This window comes from Tamandua tetradactyla, chromosome 4 (assembly GCF_023851605.1).
Source record: "Tamandua tetradactyla isolate mTamTet1 chromosome 4, mTamTet1.pri, whole genome shotgun sequence".
NCBI classification, from domain to species: Eukaryota; Metazoa; Chordata; class Mammalia; order Pilosa; family Myrmecophagidae; genus Tamandua; species Tamandua tetradactyla.
The window spans coordinates 163,689,859-163,709,256 of record NC_135330.1 but is presented as its reverse complement, the minus strand read 5'-3'; the positions used below and the strand labels follow the sequence as shown (position 1 = coordinate 163,709,256).

Genomic DNA, 19,398 nt, shown 5'->3' with positions numbered 1-19,398 from the left:
AACACATTGGCATATTAAAAAAGACATTGTTAACAAATTGCCTACTGGGTTTAAAGAAAAATATAGCTTCAATCAGTTAATGTTTTATTAAATCATTCTCCTTATTCAATAAGTTTTGAATGAAATTTTACTCATGGAATATGTATTTGGCAGTTCATAACAAAGAAAAACATTATTTACTCAACTATTTTCTTCCATCTAATACTGCTTAATAGACATGAGTATTTGCCTAATATTTCCTATAAATTGACAGTATAGATTTAAGTGGAGTCCTTATCAAAATAGTAAATGCTTAAACTTAAAATTTTTCTTTTTATGACAATCAACAGTGATTTGGTGATAATTAGCAAAACCTCCTTCAGGCTTACAGAGTATTTGAGGTCAATGTTTAAAACATAGCATAAAGCAGCTGCAGATGTTTTTTCAGAAGTTCGGTATATACTACCCATCATTCTACAAAGAATAGCACTTTAGTCCCCTGTTCTTTGGCGATGATCATCCATTTCAAGAGAAGAAGATGAGAGGGAGATGGCAGAGAGGGCCCTGGTTATAATGCAGATGCCGGGACTCGACACGTGTATTTCCGTGCCTGTGCCTGTGCCTGTGAACCATCAAAACTGCTACTCCCAAATGTACTGTTGCCATGGACTCTTCCATCACTTAGCAAAGGAAGAAAGATTGATCTTTAAAAAGCAAAACAATTTTTTGATAGATCAGCTAAGCCAATACTTCTCTAGAGTATACTTTGAAAATCCAAACGGATCCTTTTTCAAACCCTAGGACTATTGTTGGATGTGATTTGAAAAATCCAGGTAATATAAACTGTGTTGGACAAGGAAAGGGTCCTGTCATTAATACAGGCAAAGAGACCCCCTCTCACTTCTCCAAATAGGCTAAAAGCTGATTCCTTAATCTGTCCTCTCTCAGCCCCTTTCTCTCCTCAGCACCAATCCCCAGAGGGTCTCTGAGTTTTAGCCTGTAAGTGGCACACACTCCACAGGTTAGAGCCCTTGGGTGGGGGCAGGAGGGATATCAAATATGAGTAAGGAATGCTGGGTACCTTACCTGGCCACCTTGTTTCTGCAGAGCTGGTATAACCAACTAAAGGAGAAGTTACCTGGTTTGTTGGAACCTTAGAGTTGATCATTACAAAGAAGAAGGTAAAAGTTAAAAAAGGAAACCTGAACTAAGCGCAGTGATAATTAGTCCCCTCACAAAGAATTCTCATCCATTGCTTAGATGACTGATTATTTAGTCATTGACTTTAAATTCGATTCTTAGAATTTTTCAGTTCAATTCAGTAATCATTTTGAAAGATCATGTGACAGTGATTTTCAGTGCTTTCAGGGCATCTCAGCCACTTGCTCAACTTTGTACAAATAAAACATCCAGTTTAGTGTCTTTTTAATTTGGGGATTTTGCTTAGGGATGTATGTTTTTTGGTAATATGTCATCTGTCTTCTACATCCGTGTCTCCGTCACCGGTCCCTACTACTTGCCTAGTAGGGAAAGGTGTAGAGGCACCCTCGTCGTTCTCCATGGCTAAACAAAAGAGAAGTTAACACTTTTTTTTTTTTTTTTACAGATGTTATTTGATTTTACTTAACTAAAATATGCAAGTTTGTGGAGACAAAGAGTAGATTACAGGTTACCTAGGGCCAGTTGGGGAGGAGTTACTGCTTAATGGGTACAAAGTTTCTGTATGGGCAAAAAAAGTCTTAGTAATGGGTGGTCATAATGGTAGCACAGTATTGTGAATTGAATTAATATCACTGAATCATACACATGAATTTGGGAAGAATGGGAAATTTTGTGTTGTAAAAATTAAAAATAAATGAATGTGACTATTTCAAATAGCTTGATCTGTTTGTAAATTGTGAGGACTACTTGCCAAAGACTTCAGAACAATCATTGAATATCCCCAGTGAGTTGTTTTTGTTTTGTTTCTTTTTAATGTTTTAAGTTTAGTTTCATTTTTATTAAAATTACTCATAAACCTCTTTCTTAATTTTTTTTTATTGTGAAATAGGACGTACATACAAAAAAACAATTTTTTAAATTTTATTTTTATATGAATTTTAGCAAATACATTATAACAAGTAGTTAGAGAACAGATTTCAGAGTTTGGTATGGATTCTGGTTCCACAATATCAGGTTTTTCCTTCTAGCTGCTCAAAGACTCTGGGACTAAAAGAAAAATCAAATAATGATTCAGCAGTAAAACTCCTGTATCAAATCCTAACCTCTGTTATAAGTCTTCCTTCTCCTTTGATCCTTCTCTCAGATTTTAGGGATATTTGGGCCATGTCCATTCTGACTTTTTTCATGTTGTAAAGTGGTGTCAACAATATGGGATAGGGGGATGGAACTGGTTGATGTTCTTGGATACGTTGGCACCTCTGGGTTTCAGGACTTATCTGGCCTAGGACCCATCTGAAAATTTTAGGTTTCGGAAAAGTAAACTTAGCGTGTGTAACTTTTGTAGGCTCTTAGCTAGAGCCCTGGATGTTCTTTAGGGTTAATAGGAATGCTGTTGGTTGGAGTCTAGCAAACCGTGGCAATTATCAATATCTAGCTAAAGCTTGCATAAGAGTAGCCTCCGGAATAATCACTTGGAGAAGTCTGCCTTTTTGATGTTCTCAGGCTTTTGAGAAGGAGGGACAGTCTCACTCTAAGTAAGGCAAGGTGAGTTTCAAGGCTCGTGATTCTTTTGAGTAACTCTCAGGTATCATGCTGTTGTATGGGTACCCATCTGTGCCTTCCGTTGTCCTGCTAACTTCATTGAAAATAATTGGACCCTTTTTTACTGCCCATATCCTTGTGGCCTGGCTTCCTAGTATCTCCCAAAAGAATCTAGTCTAGAAGTTTCTAGAAGAAAACTTTTACAAGGTGTTAGGTATCTTGATATATAAAATTCACCCTTGGAGCCGAGATGGCAGCATGTATTTCAAGAGTAATTTAATCGTGACCTCCTCTTGAGGTAGGTGAGTAGAAGAACTATTTGAATTAAAATCATTTTATTATGAAACTTTTCACAGTGGGTTTCAGGTTATCTTGCGCCTGTGGTTAATAATGAGGTTCTGTGAAGTGTATAACCCTGAAATACAGACAAGATAATGTGGGTAATAGCTGATGAAAAAACAGGAAAGCTCTGCATGAAGAGAGGCACCACTGGTCCCAGTAGTTCGTATCCAAACCCTTTGGACAAAGAAGATGATGTCCATTTGCACGTGTGCAGGGACTCCCAGTCCCAGAAGTCTATTTGACCGTTGGAAAAATATCTTAATTTATTCTTCAGTGCAAATGTGGAAATATTTAACAGTTTTGCTTTGAGGCATTAGCTTTAAGTAATGCTATTGTATTTTCCAGCCTTGGAAATAAATCAAGGATTGAAAATTAATTTCTGCAACTCTATTGAAGCAGAGTTCCCCAAATCATTATATCCTCTTTTTTTCCTGTTTAAGCAGATATTGTCAGGACGGCATTTCTAAAAATCAAGCCTTCCTTTTTCTTCTACAGTTTCTTCTTTAGATGACACACTTCAGTTGTTTCTTTTGTTAGTGTTCAATGGCCTGTGAGATATTTTGAAACAGTCATTGTATAATAGAAAATTAATGTAGAAATTGTTTGTAAATAAGCATTTGCAACCTTATAATGAAAGATTATAGTGAATTTTGCTTTCAGTGTTTTAATTCTATTCTGAAAGTTAGCATTGGTAAAAATGAAAAGAGCTACAAAAATAACTAACTATTTTGGAACATTTAGGAACCTGTTTTATTCACTGGAACAATGAGAAAAAATCTGGATCCCTTTAATGAACACACAGATGAGGAACTGTGGAATGCTGTAAAAGAGGTAATTTATCAGATGTCATTACCTTAATTTGTTAGCATCAGTATATGTGTATGTACATTTATAATATTAAAATGAAGGAGAGCTTAGTCTAATTTTGTTCACTAACATTAATTTCATGGACACACTTAAAATACAAATGTTGATGATGATGAAAATCAGAAATAAAATGCCTCGTGTCCATTTTTACTTTCTTCCTAGAATCCAAAGTAACTAGATTCATTGTCTTGTTTGCTGTTAACACAATACTAACCTAGGAGTTAAAGTTCTCGATTCAAATTCTACCAGTGACTGGGTTATCCTGAACAGTTCATTTTACTCCTGTATTCTTAGGGGGAGCTAAATGGAGACAATAACAGTTTTTCACTACTACCTAAAAGTTAAATAAGATCCTATATATGAAATACTTTAAAGTTTTATGTGAAAGTGTTGTGAATATGAATTATACAGTTAGAATATAATCATGATGATTTTTGTTGGCAGTCATAATTTTTAATGCTACGAAATGAGTGCAGGTAACAGAATCCTGGAGCTTTTGCTTAGCTTTTGTACTATGTTCATTTCTAGAGGATTTCCTGTTATTTGTACCGTGGTTCCCTCAGGACCAGTTCTTTTCTCACCCATATTTAGAAAGGATTTTGACTGCTAAGGTAGACTGTTGATTTGTATATTTTAACACTCGTTATTTTGGGTATTTGTGCCAGTTCTGCAAATTAAGTCTAAGCTATTTGAGTGCAGAAACATATCGTAGATTTTTAATCTCTCATAACACCTAATTCAGTGTTTTGCTTTTAATAAGCCCTTAATAAATACGTATTGAACTTTTCACTGATCTCCTCATTTCAGAAAAGTGGGGCTTATTCCTTTTCTAAAAAATTATCAGGGAATCATAGCAATCAATTCCTTAGCACTGTTGTTGTTTTCAATCAGTGTACTTGCCATTGCATTCCTTTCAGGGATAGAGCTGAAATCTTTGGTTCATAGATGAGTGTCAACTTTGAGCAACCACATTTGTAGACCAACTTTATGCCAGTAATTCTTGTTTGTTTGGAAGCATGTCAGTGCTGTCTTTACACATTATCCCTGCTTTTCAGCTGCCATGGGGATTTTGTTTTCCTAAATTGGGTCCATTGCTTTACCATCTTCTTCTTGAAGAGTGGTTGACTACTGATTTCATTTAACTTTGTGAGTTTTTCTACAGTGAAGTTCTAGGAGAGAAGCAGTAGGGAGAATAGTTAACCAACAAAGGTAAAGAAAGATTAGAATATCCACTGCTGTAGAACTCATGTGACAAATGTAGCAGTAAAATTATGACATATGCTAAAAGAACAGGAATCACTGATAAATTATTTTTCTGCTTGTTTCAGAGCTTGAGGTTTTTTCCTCATAATCTCTCAGATAATAAAACTATTCTAGCAACACATTGTTCCATGGAGAGTGAAGAAATAAGAACATGTTATTAGGAAGACAGTTCTATCAAAAATATCTTATAATGTGACTCTAACTTACATGTATTTCTTCTGTGGTAGCCAAAATTAAAATAAAATTTAGTAACCTCTCAGAGTTCTAAAAATGGTGAGGTAGTGGTGGTAGATAAGACTAAGCACTCCCTATATTTAAGCTATATTTGCAACTTTCTGTAAATAGAAATAAATGAATTCCATATGAGGCCTAACTATAAAGTGAAGCTAGTGGTTTCCATGTATCACTTATGAAATTGACCTCATTAATCTAATATTTCCTATATTGTGTTTCTGTAGGAGTTATTTTTTTATGCTATAAATGTTTTCCAAGGAAAGACTTGATGTATTTCCTGAAAATTAGTGTACAGTGTTGCATTTACAGTACAATTCTCTCTGTTTTTTAATCACACAGATATTCTTAAATCTGAACCTAAGTGAGGTACAAAATAGTAACGATGCTCACTTGTAGGTAATAAAACAATGGATGAAATTTATTTCTTTTCTTTATGGCTTTTCTGAATTTTCTAAATTTTCTAAATTATCTCTCGTGTGGTTACATGGCATTTATAATCTAGATAGGGGAAAAAATGGTTGAATCCTCCTAGGAGTTGAAAAATTGATGTTTTCACAGTAGTATTTTAAAAGTTTCATGCTTTGGAGTGTTTGAATCATTTTGATAGATTAGAGGTTCTTCACCTGCCGTCTTTGGAATCTTGGGGTCTTCTGATTATGAGGTCAGAGCTTAACCCCTGCACTCTCTGGAATTGTATACATGATGTTCTCTGCGTGTTTCTTGGGAGAGATCATACAAATGATTCAGAACCTCCACTCCAGTGCCCTACAGATTCTCTGACTTCCTCTATCATATTCCATCTGTCATCTCCATGGCTTTTTTTTCCTGCTGTATTCCAAACCAGAGCAACAGCAGCACAGTCCTTCTCCTCAGTGGGTGCAGTAGACCTTGCATCTACTAACAGCCCCTTTCAAAGTAGTCTAATTAGAAGTTTTGCATATAATGCCAAACTGAAAATGGGAGTCTGAACTCAGGGTTGCCTCCACACACACACACACCCGCTCCCCACACACACAGGCAGGCTCCGGGAACCAATCCTGGGTCCCCAGCATGGCAGGTGAGAATGCTGCCTGCTGAACCACCATGGCCCACCCAGGGTTGACATTTAAGTTTCATGAGAAGAACCCTACTATTTTGCCTTCTTTTACAAACTTCAAGTAAAGAGAAGAGTGTTTATTCTTTTAAATTCTCCTTATTTCTTCATTCCCTTCTCTCCTGGAGGTAATAGCAGAGATGAGAAAGTTGGTTTGTCATTCAAAAGAAAGATTGATAGATATTATAACCTTCTCATCTTGGTTATTTTATAAATATGCTGACAGTTACTTTAAATACTGAAAAATAGTTGTTAACTGAAGAAAGCTCATTCAGAATTAATGCCAGTTGGGACACATAAGAAGCAAAGACAGCTCTATAAATATAGCACAGGTCAGTAAATGACTAAACATTGTAGCAGTGTCTCAGACAAAGGTCAAAAAGGCACAGTAGATAAAATTCTGAAAATGAATCAGGTATGTTGTTTCTATTTTAAAAAAGAACTTTAGTAATACTGGGATATACACTTAAGAGTTTGGTATGTCATGTTAGAACTGTGAAAGCATCCAATTATGTTCAACATTGAGTGTTATCTTTAATTGAATATGAGCTTGTCTCCTTATTCAGGAAACCAAGATACAGAAATCTAAACATAAGCAACTTATACATCAGGAAACATGTTCTTCAGTCCTTGCTTCTCAATACATTGCATTTCCATGCCCTTTAGACCATGTGTTTCACTAAATGGGCACCCCCTTTACTTCGTTTTCCATTAACTTCATTCTAGTCAAAGCTCTTCCCCATCTGGTGATTTGCTATTGCTTGCATGTCAGTGTTTCTTCTTTTCCCGGCCCACATCACCTTTCTTTTAAAATGCATAGTAGGTTACTTTGAAAATGCTTATGATGATAGAAATGGGGTGTCTTGTGAGCTCAGTTTATCATTTTCAATTTTACTGTAGTTTCACTTGTTTTTCCAAGCTTAAAAATAATCTGAACTACTTTACATCGAGTTGTATCATTTTGAATAGTTTTTTCTGATCAGTTTTTTCAAATTTTATCCACATTTTGAAGTATGATATTATGACATCTTGGGGCCAAATAATTCTTATAGTGGATATTTTTTATAATGACATTTAATAGGAAATGGTATGTCATAAATTATATATTTATATTGGTTTATTTTCTAATTCATAGTAACAGGTATTTCACAAAATGAGAAGTACTTGTTGCTTCATTCATTCATTCAACAAATATTTATTGAGAGCTTTTTGCATAGACATTAGTATGGATTCTGGGGCTATAGCAGTCAACAGGTGAGACAAAGTCCCTTCCCTCTTGGAGCTAGAGGGAAAGATAGAAAATAAGCAAATGCATATAAAACTTATATTGTCAGGTACTGATAAATACAACTAAGAAAACTAAAGCAGACATGAAGAAAAGCTACCTAGAAACAGTATTGATAAAAGGCAATATCTATTGATCTCTTACTTTGTATCAAGCTCTGTTTTACTCTGCCTGCACTGACTCATTTTACACTCCTACCAACACTAGAAGGAAAAGAAGAAAATCAACTTTATAATAATAATATTATCTTGTTTACAGATTAGGAAGCTAATGCAGAGAAAGTTCAGGAACTTGCCCAATTGGTAGAGCCAGGCAGTGCTTAAGCCGAGGCTGTCTGGCTTCAAGTTCCCAACTCTTTATTTTAAAACTTTCAAATCTTAATATGTTGAAAGGATCTGTTTTAGTGCTCCAGACTGCACAAACAAATACCATGAAATGGGTCAGATTAAACAATGGGAATTTATTTGCCCACAGTCTGAGGCGGGGAAAAAAGTCCAAATCAAGGTGTCATCAGATTGATGCTCTCTTCTCAGAGACCAGCGCCCTGGACCCTGGGATTCCTAGCCCTTAGCTTGTCACGGCCAGGGATATGGCGGCCTCTCCCGGCCTCACCATTCTCCTCCAGAGTCTATTGAATTTCAACTTCTTACTTCCTGTGGCCTTCTCTCTCTCTCTCAATTTCCTTCTCTTTATAAAGGACTCCAGTAATAGGATTAAGTCCCATCATAAGTAGGCTGGACCACACCTTAACTGAAATAACCTCGTCAAGAAGTCCTACTTACATGCAGCTCCAAACCACCACAAAATCATCAATGAATACCCATATACTCTTCACCTCCATTCACCAATTGTTAGTATTTTGCTACATTTTCTTTATATTTTGCTGAACCATTTGAAAGTAGGTTGTAGAAATTTTCAGTATGTTGCAATTCACCTTTAAATAAGTAAATATATATCACCTAAGAACCAAAGTGTTCTCCTACATGATATGACAACTATCTTACTCATGAAATTTAATAGTAGCATCATGTTTTTGTCTAATATATTTTTAAACTTCCCCAGTTGTTACTCTTGATTACTCTTGATTGCTACTATCATATACTGCCTCTATTGTCCTGTACTCTGTTCTAATAATTGTATCTTAAATGCATAGCAGTTTATAGAGGGCTGTCACATCCCTATCGTTCTGACAACAATCCTTGATTCATAAATGAATAAAGGCATACTCTCAGAGAACAGTCTTCTGGAAAACATGTCCATTGTTCTCCTTCTCATAACCCTTATTCCTCTTAAAGCAGATGTGGATAATTGGAAGGAGGATCAAAAACTAGGTAAGTGATGAGATGTCACCTTAGTCAGTGTAAATGTGAGACTATTTCTTCAGTCTTTTTTTTTTTTAACTTTTTTATTGTCTAGTATAGCATATATACAAAGCGAAGAAATAAAAAAGCAATAGTTTTCAGAGCACTCTTCAACAAGTAGTTACAGGACACACCCCGGAGTTTGTCATGGGGCTACCATACCATCATCTCAAATTTTTCCTGCTAGCTGCTCCAGAAATAGGTCTAGAAGGAATATTGTTTTATCACCACAGTCGACTTTTTTCTTTCTTTTTTGTGAAAAATGACATATATACAAAAAAGCACTAAATTTCAAAGCACAGCACCACAATTAGTTGTAGAACGTATTTCACAGTTTGACATGGGCTACAATTCCACAATTTTAGGTTTCTGCTTCCAGCTGCTCTAAGATACTGGAGACTAAAAGAGATATCAATTTAATGATTCAGTGTTCATATTCATTTGTTAAGTCCTATCTTCTCTGTATAATTATCTCCGCCATCACCTTTGATCTTTATGTTTCTTCAAAGTCTTAACATCAGTCTTACGAAGGACCATTTGCTCCTGACACCTTATGCTCTGCATATAAAGTATTACCACCGTCAACCCAAAAGGGAATTATGGTAGAAGTCCTTCCTCCATCACACTCTTAATCAGTCCCATCACATGGGGTATAGATCTATGAATAGGTTTCATTAAAAAATACACAATATGTCCTTTTCCTTGTAATGGAGGGAGCTTAACTAAGCTAACATCTTTTTATACTTTCAGTCCAGGGTCTCACGCTATGATCCAAATCTTACACTTCAGATTCTATATAACTTCCTACCTTTCATCTGACACTTAATACTAATACCACATTTAATCCTAACTCAGAATTCCTGTTTCTTGGTTTCATCATGAGCACAATTCAAGATCTTGCTCATAGAAGTATCTCATCATTTAGGATAACATTATGAAAATGAGCCCATTTATTCACTTAGGTTCTTGCTGTTTGACATTGTAATTGCAATGTACCAGCTTACTGGCCATCATTCATCAATCTATTATTCTCTTATTTTTAGGTTTATTAACTACTTGTTCTTCTGTAGCTCTCACATATAGGCTGAGTTTGACTTCTGCTCTATAATATTTCTCCAAAGCAAATATCCACTGAACTGAGCTATGATCCAGTGTAGTCTCAGATCATGTCAGACAGTTAAGAGATTTTTTTAAATTTATAATTAAAATTTTCTGAAGGTAGATTTATATAAATGCTAATATGCCCATAGCCTGGAAACAATAAGATATTATGTTGTGCCCTATTTTCCCTACTTTCTCATTCACTGCAAGGCACTTACGAGATTGATGTAAATGTACTTGATTCGTCTAGCAATATGGGATTAAATTTTGGAAAAGACCATCCCAAAATAAGCTTCAGATTTATTAATATATGAGTTGTAGTTTGCCATTGTTTACATTATATATTTTTTGTTTTCCAATTAATTGAAACCTTTAAAAATAGTAAAGTGCCAACTAAGATGGTATCCTTAGAGAACCATGCTCTCTGTAGTAATTTTGTTTTTTAATTTTCACTTTAGTGAACTAGTTCCTATGCAGAATGTACTTTAGAAAAGTTGACTTAACCATGAAAGACCCTTTTAACTTTTCTACAGAGATTACATTGAAAGAAACAGCTTTACTTTCAAGAGAACTCCTTAACTCCCTAGGAGGAGTTTTTGTGGATGTCATCTAGACGGAAGGGAATTTAGGTGATGGGTAGCACTCAGTTGTTTGTTTTTAACCGGCTTAATTGAGGTATCATTTACATACCTGAAAATTCACCCATTATAAGTTTGATTCAGTGTCTTGGGTAAGTTTATAGAGGATTATTGCAACCATTACCATAATCTAGTTTTGGAATATTTCCTTCATCCCAAAAGTTTCTTTGTGTCCATTGACAATTAATCCTCCAGCCCTATGCAAATGTCTCTATAAATTCCTTCACTTACCTTCAACTAAAAATTAAGGTGAGCCCTTTTAGTTTTTCTACATTTTACCTGGAGAATAATTTTATTTATACTGTGTCTTTCATAAGGAAATTGGCACAGGCGGTGTAAACATGTGATCCAGCATGAACCGACTTGTGCTTACTGATAGTGACAAAGAAATATCTTGGTTCGAATTGTTTGTTCTCTTAAGACAGAATCCTTTTGTCCTGAGTTGACTCTCACTTTTCTCAATTAACATTAATTGGGAGTAACGTGCACAGTGAGGTAGCTGTACATGTAAAATACAACTACCAAGGGAAAGGACTTCAAAGCTCTAATGACTGAAACATATCTATTTCAGTAGTAGTTTGTTTAGGAAAATGTCATTCTTCTTTCTCCTTCAACAGGTACAACTTAAAGAAACAATAGATGATCTCCCTGGTAAAATGGATACCGAATTAGCAGAATCAGGATCAAATTTTAGTGTTGGGCAGAGACAATTGGTGTGCCTCGCCAGGGCTCTTCTCAGGAGAAATCGGATATTGATTATTGATGAAGCAACAGCAAATGTGGATCCAAGGTACCGAGCTGAGGCCCATGATACAAATCAGAATTGTAAATGTGGTAAATAGGAAGCATGGAATGATGGTTACAAATGTTTCTAAGTGTTCTGTTTGCTCCTGAGACATCTCTTAATAACATTAATTTCAGAAACAGGAAGAAACCCAAATATTCTGTACAGTGTTAATAGTACTGGTAGGCATCTTAAGGGAGATAGAGTCTTGAATTCAACTCCTGATGGTTTCAAGGAATGTGGAGGGAAAAATAATTTCCATTGTTTTAGGGAAAATTTCCAAATAGACTTTTCTTTTTTTTTTTTTGCATGGGCAGGCACCTGCTGAGCCACCATGGCCCGCCCTAAAATAGACTTTTTATACTAAGTGTTTTAAAGCCAGGTGACGTCTTAAGTGTTGATTATTTAAACATTTAAAAAAATATCGTAGGATCCTTTTAAGTCTCACGTCTACTATTTCCATCTATAGACAACTAATTAAATGCATCTTGTTTGATTCCAGAACCGATGAGTTAATACAGAAAACCATCCGTGAGAAGTTTGCCCAGTGCACTGTGCTGACCATTGCCCACAGGTTGAACACCATCATTGACAGTGACAAGATAATGGTAAGATCCTCCCCTGTGGAGTCCCAGCTCTTTCCATTTATCTGTGTTCAACTTTTCCTTTTGGTTTTGTCTGGTTTCTTCCATTTTTTTTCTTTCCTCTACCTTAAACCGAATTTGAGCATTAGACAATTGTCAACGTGTAGGGGACAGCATTTGAAATTCACTGATTGGTGTTAGATCGGTCTGTTGCCCATCGTTTGTGCATTTGAACCAAGTACCCATGATTTGAAAATGTCAGTTACTTCCTGTCAATGAGGAACGATAGATGTGAATTTCTTAAACATAACCAAGAAATCCACAGATTTGGTGGCAGAGTTTACTCTTGTCCAGTTTTTACCATAATCACAGTGCTGTTTATGGTAAAAAAAATAATAATTTTCTTTCCTTATAAAACATGGTGAAAGTCACCAATAAATTTCTGTTAGTTTCTCCTCTCATTCCTGATAATAATTCAAGGTCTTAACCACATATTCAGGGCTATTAAATAATACATCCTTTACATCTCTGCATATTTTCATGTTAAAAGTTTATTTGAATTGTTGTTTTTCTTTAATATGGCCAACCATGAACTATTTCATGTCTAAAATATCACTTATAATGCTGAGCTTCACACTACAGTCGTATTAGCCATATCACAGTTGCTTCAGCATTTTGAATTGCCTTAGTCAGAAAATCCATCTATCACTTAAGTTGCCAGGAGGTTGTTGGGTAAGGTTGCAGAATTTCTCAACAGTAAATCATTTTCACAAAGGGCCAAAAACAGAAAAACATAAACTATTTCAACAGAAAGGATTTAATATAGAATATCTGTTACATAGGCAATGGAGGGCTGAAAAAGCAAAAAGAAACAATGATTTAGGAAGCAGCTCCTATGCTTGTCTGAGCCCCAGAAGCTAGGAACTCAGAGGAGAGGCCATAAAGACTTGGTTTTGGTGCTCAGACCCTTGAGGAGGGGGGAGCATGGTGAAGCTGGTTCTAGATGTGCTAAAAGAAGATGGAGGCTGGAACCAAGTGCCACTGCCCAGTGATGCTTCCAGAAGCAGAAAACAGGTAGGAGGGGGCATTTAACTCTTCATCCCACCTTTTCGTCTCCCTCTAGTGCCCCTTATTGGTATAACCTAATAGCCAACTAGCAAAAGAGCATCTGAAATGTATTTTACAGAGACCCAGCCCCAGGTCTTAGGTCAAAATACAGAAAGGTAGATTTGGAGTCCGAGAGACTGCAGATAAATAACTGGTAAATCTTTTACATGACAGATCCATGGTCTGTACACATGACAGATACCAAGCTTTGCTATCTGTCTCATAACATTCTTTTAGATTTGACTGGCTCTTCCTTTCTTTTGGTATCTTCTCACACATTGCCACTGATAATCCCATATTTCAATTCATGCAAAACAGGGTGTGAGATCCAAACTAACATCCTACTTCAATGATAAATGCATTCCTTCCTTCCTTTTCTTTCTTCCTCTCTTCCTCCCTCCCCCTTCTTTTATTTTTCCTTTTCTTGCTTTCTCAGTTTTAATAAATCTTATAAGATGGCTTTATAAAATGGTGATGGAATCATTCCTCAAAGGGAAAATCTCTGGTTGAAATTGCCAATTATTTTCAATTAACTGTGATACTGGGCTGATTTTCATCCATGTTATGAATGCTAACAGTTGTCACCTAGACACCAGAGTATTCAGTGATGCTCTGGCTGATGACAAGGAGATAAATGGATTAAAGAAGACCTCATAATGCATGGGAGGCAGCAGATGGAGTTTTCACAGTGGTTCTTGGTGGTTCAGACTAAACCGGTTTGTAAACTATCAAAAATATCCAAATTCTTTATGCCCCATGATAATGGAGCGGTCTCTTTTGACTTCTTGGGTATTCTCTTGGATAATACTACCTGGCCTTCCTCACTTGAATTGTCAGATGAGATTATCAGTGGGGACATTTGGGGAAAATACCAGACTGTCCACATTTAAAGTAGTACCTTTAACCTTGTCACTCCCCTGAGCTGGATGTGGGGCAGTCCCAATCATAAGGATGTTTTAAGCTTTGAGCATTGTGACTGGTCTTCTGAACAAAAGCATAGCAGTAGGAAGCAGACCACTTCAGCATACTTTGTGAGTGACATTGTGAAGTTCCATGATTGCAGATTCTTAGATTCCAGGAATGTTGTTTAGTGTCCAGCCTGCTTAGTTCTTGATTTTGTCTTCCCAGTGTGAACTGTTGAATGTTAATTGGAAAAATAATCTTTATTTCTGCTTTACTTGTTATTCTGTTGTTGTCATCTCTCAGCTTGTATTTCACACTATCCTAAAATATTCCTGCTTCCACAATAAATGAATGCTGCTATGAAGTTTATCTGTTTGTAGCACTTTGTCTGGCTTTGAATGCATCAGCAGAAAGATGGCTTGAGCTCCAGCTCAGTTGGGGCTCATACAAAATAAAACATAGGACCCTAAAGGTACCATGTAGATTTAATTTTGTTTTTTGGTATTAAAATATTGATAATTGCAACTTCTTTTTGTCTAATGCTTCGAAATTCTGTTACATTGGAATGTATGATTGGGTAGTGTGCCAGCAAAGAAGTACATCATTTAGCAGACTTGTTAGTTGGTCATTTCTAAATCTAATCAATTAGTATTTGATCAATAGACATGAACATCTAGTTCATGAGTATCACCTTAACCAGTCAGCTTTATTGCCATTATCAAAATGTACCAATTGATTTAATGCTTTACTTACCAGTATCTCCTAGTAAATTTCTAGAACCTCAGATTTTTCTTTCTTGATCAATGTCTTTGTCCAGACCCTTAACACAGTTTACAAGGCAGTTTACAGTCTGGCCCTTCCCTACCTTTTTAACCTTGTCCTACTCTGCTCTCCCTCTTACCTTCATAGTTAAAGTTAAATACAGTGTCTATTCTCTCTTAAAATTGATACAAGTCAAATGTGGGGTTCTCTGTGCAGTGAACAGCCCATCTTTGACGCTGGGCTTTCAAAAGGGAGAAAGAGTTTATTGCTATACAAAGCAAGGAGAACAGATGGTCTATCAGCCTAAGATATGCCTCCCCAAGTCTAATGAGTTAGGGTTTTTATGGATTTAAACAAGGGGGAGGTAGAGTTCTTACCATTACAATCACAAATATAAACAACTGCAGTTTACAAAATGTAAAAGAGTGGAGCTAAACTAAAGTAACCATTGCAATAGCAAGCATCAGTAGCTGTAGTACCATGTAATGGAGTGAAACTAAGCTAAAGTAATGATTGCAATAGCAAGTGTAAACAGCTATACTACCATGTAAAGGGGTGGAACTAAGTGAAAATAACCATTGCAATAGCAAATGCAAACACTGTAGTTAGAGGTTAGTTCTGGGCTGACTCAGGTTCCTTCACTATTGACATTAGGGGGTTGTCTTTGTGATCATAGGATTCTAAAGTTGTAAAGCAGGATAAGGGAGTACAAGCAGAGCTAGTCATGAGAGTTATACAGTCACAAGAAAAAGGTTATGTAGTTGCATCTGGGTTACAATTCAGTGGGTTTCAGTAATTTCAGGCATTTCTTTTGGCTGTTCTACAATATATTAGAAAATAAGAACTATATAATAATTTTTCAGCTACACTGTTAGGCACTCTTTATTAACTGGATGTTGGTAGCTTAGGCTAAGGTGCTAGCAGTGGGGCTGGGGAGATGGTTGGATTTGGGGTAAACAAAGTAGAGCCAACTGATCTCTGTGATGGACTGGATGTGGGATATGAGAGAAGAGAGGAGAGAGTGCTGACTTCTAGACTTCTGGCTGGAGCACGTGGATGAATGGGAACGACGGGGGCAAAAGGTTTAGAGAGGGAAATTGCAAGGGTTCTCTTTTGAGCATGTTTTTTGTGGTGAACCTTGCATTCTACCATAGAGTTACCGTTCTCACCATGCACTGCAAATCTTCCATTTAGGCCTCACTGGCCAGCAAGTCATCAGTGATATCACTGGAGATCTCACCAGAAAATGAACCCTTGCCCGCTTTAGCTGGTTTCTTCTGCTGACTAAAGGGGAGCCAAAGAGACATACACTCCCTGACTTCAGAGATGGAGACTTGTTCCCTGTGCTGTATCTGTCCTGTATTAATACTCTGTTAATAAAGAGTGCCGAACAGTGTAACTGAGAAATTATTATATAGTTCTTATTTTCTAATATATTGTAGAACAGCCAAAAGAAATACAAAATTAAGCCCTTGTATTTTATTTTAGAGTTTCTGATAATCAGCTGGTTTTCAAATTCAGAGAAACTCCACAAATAATGTTCTTTTTCATGCCTTTGATTTTTGAAGTTTTTTTTTTTTTTTTCTTGCTTGCTTGCTTCCTTTAGAAATACCTATTTCCTTTCTGGAAAACAAATAATTTTCTGTTCTCTGTTATTTTGAAAGCTTTAAGGTCTTAAAGACCAGTCAATCAGCTGCAAAGCCATATGCTCCAGAGGGCGGGCAGCCAGGCTCAGGGAGTGGCTGGGGAAGTGATGGATGCTAATGAAGGGCATAACCAAAAGCACTGTCATCATAAAGTCATATAATTGCAAGTGCTTAAGGTGTAATAATTACATTTTGTTGCACTGGTGAATACTTCAACACAAAGAGGGATGGATATGGTTGTGTTTACTGTAAGTAAATCAAACAAAAGGCTTATTGGGAAACAACTGTGACCTGATTAATAGCTTTGTTTATGTGTTGGCTCTCCAAAGGGATTTACTCAGTTTTGGTTCATTAAGTGCCATTAATGGATTAGGCTTAGAATTCTATTTTATAAAGATATTCTCTCAATGTTAACTTTTTTAAACATAGCATAGTCATAATGACAGCTAATTTAAACTTCATTTGCTCAGTTGCCACCAAACAGTAGAACAAGACAGACAAATTAGAAATCCTCTTTCTAACGCTCTCTACATTAAAGATAGCTTCTCACTGTAGTTTTAGGAATCAGTGGTTACTTGTGACCCATTCTCTTTTCAGCCAGTAGCACAGCTTTTTCCTCTAACCCCTGGGCATCCCACTCCTAATAACACCCCTGGATTCTCCCTAGTAACGCAGAGAATGATGAATAATATCCGCAACTTTTCTAACAATATCGTGGCTCACATTTAATGTTTTCACTGCCAACAGTTAGAGAATTCCTTGGGAACAAATTATGGAGAACCGAAAGCAAAACTAAGAAACTCAGTTTTAGCTCTTGTGCTTATTGACAATCTTATGATTTTATAATCTTTAACCTTTGCAAACTCAAACCCCTTTTTAGTAAAATTTTCCCAGAGAAAACAAAAACTCGGAATTGTTGTAACTTGCCCATCTGGAAAAGTGCATGCACACACACAAAAACTTTGAAGCTAACTTGAGTTTTATTTAAATTCTGTCTTTCACTTTCATGGAACTTTTCTTTAATGGGCTTACATGGCTACAGTTTGAACATTTCAGAAGAGAAAATGCCCCTTCAAAAACATTCTAAGAGATTTAATGCAGGTTGTTGGGGGGTGGGTAAGTAATATTAAAATAGAGAGTGCAAACTGTGAAAAAAATATATTTTTTGACGGACAGGGTTATATGCAAAAGTGGGAGCTTTGTGGGAGGGCTGTTTAGGTTATCTTCTCGAGGTGGGAGGAATCATTTGATATTTCAAGATCCTGAGATTGGTTTTGAGTAAAACTTGTCCAAAGTAACTTGTCACTACAGAAATGGAAGAAGATCACAGGTGCCCGTCTTACCATGGAGGAACCTAATTTCCAAGCTTGGATAAATGTGTTGCCATGCACCTGGCAAGTAAAAGCAGAACTCTAAGATTCAGATCCTCTCTGTCCCTCCCACTTGTCCCTAAGTGGGAGCTCCCTTTATTGCTGCTTATCACCATGTTGAAAACTATTCCGAGCATTGCTTTTCATCAGGCACTTCCTCCACCCTGTCCCGCCCCTCACCTCTCCCTGCAGCCACCTCACTATCGCTGACAGCATCCTACCAATTAAAATGGATTAAATTATTTTGCAACTGGTCCATTTAAATTTTACATCTAGGACATCTACATGGAATGTCTACAGATATGTAGGTCTGATAACCATATCTTCCAGTGAACTTATGTAACTGACTGACTCATCCAAAATATAATGTATTTTTCTTTAACCTACTAGAGAGCAGCGAGCACTATCAGGTTGGCATTCCTGGAGAGATCCTGGGGCCGAGGGATTGTTGTCACACAGACTTTAATGTGTGGTTTAGTTCACAGTTTAAGGTGGGTATGGAAAGAGTGAGAGCATAATAGGAGATTTCAGGGGCCCTTTCTTTATGATGTGAAAGATGTTTAAACTTCAAAATTAATTCTACGTGTATTTTTGTACAAAAGAAAATTTAGAGTTGCGTTATGTATACTTGTTTTAAAATATCTAGAATCTTTGATCAAGTCAAAATGTGAAGTCTAGGTTAGTAAAATTCAATTTCTGGCCTTTTCCCTATCTCCATCCCAGCTCATCTCTTCTCAGATCTGGTGTTTGTCTTGCCAGTACTGCCCTCCTGCTCTTACTAATTACCTCTCCTCTCTGACTGTCCCTTCTTTCTCTTCTCTGATTTTTAATGTATGTAAGTCGCAAGCCTCTCTCCTTAATCCTGCTCCTTCCCTCTTTTCCTCTCCCCACAGACCCTTAACACACTGCCCTTGCCATCAGCTTCATGGTCCTGCAAATTTATGTCCTTAATCCTGTAATCCCTCCACCCCGTTGCCTTGATCGGTGTCCCAGTGCCAGCTAGACTCTGTCTACCCTTGCTCTCTCACACACACCTCTTTCATACTTACCCTGTTATCTTGCCAGACATTGGACAATCTCCCAATCATGCCCTTGTATTAAACTTTCACTAATATGCATAGGGTGCCTGTTACCTGCCTTGTACAATGTCAGGACCTAGAGATAACTCAGTGAGCAAAATGATTCATGTCATTCCCTGTGTCTTTGAATCTCCCATACCTATGACAGTGCTTTGGCAGTAGACACTCACTTTAATACTTATTGGATGTGGATGGAAGGATGCAAAGAAGGAAGGAAGGATAGATGAAAGGAGGGATAAATGGATGGAAGGAAAGATACAGATGGATGGAAATTGTCTACCTTGTTTGCTCTATTTT

The 19,398-nt window shown here is 36.7% G+C and overlaps 1 protein-coding gene across 1 annotated transcript in view; it reads left to right on the top strand.

Annotated features, from left to right (window-relative positions):
- ABCC4 (ATP binding cassette subfamily C member 4 (PEL blood group)) overlaps positions 1-19,398 on the top strand; it is a 315,245-nt gene that overhangs the window by 274,161 nt on the left and 21,686 nt on the right. Inside the window, exons 27-29 of the mRNA XM_077158537.1 lie at positions 3,766-3,855; positions 11,484-11,656; positions 12,153-12,258. Of these exons, the coding sequence (XP_077014652.1) occupies positions 3,766-3,855; positions 11,484-11,656; positions 12,153-12,258 (369 nt within the window). The remainder of the gene's footprint in view (positions 1-3,765; positions 3,856-11,483; positions 11,657-12,152; positions 12,259-19,398) is intronic.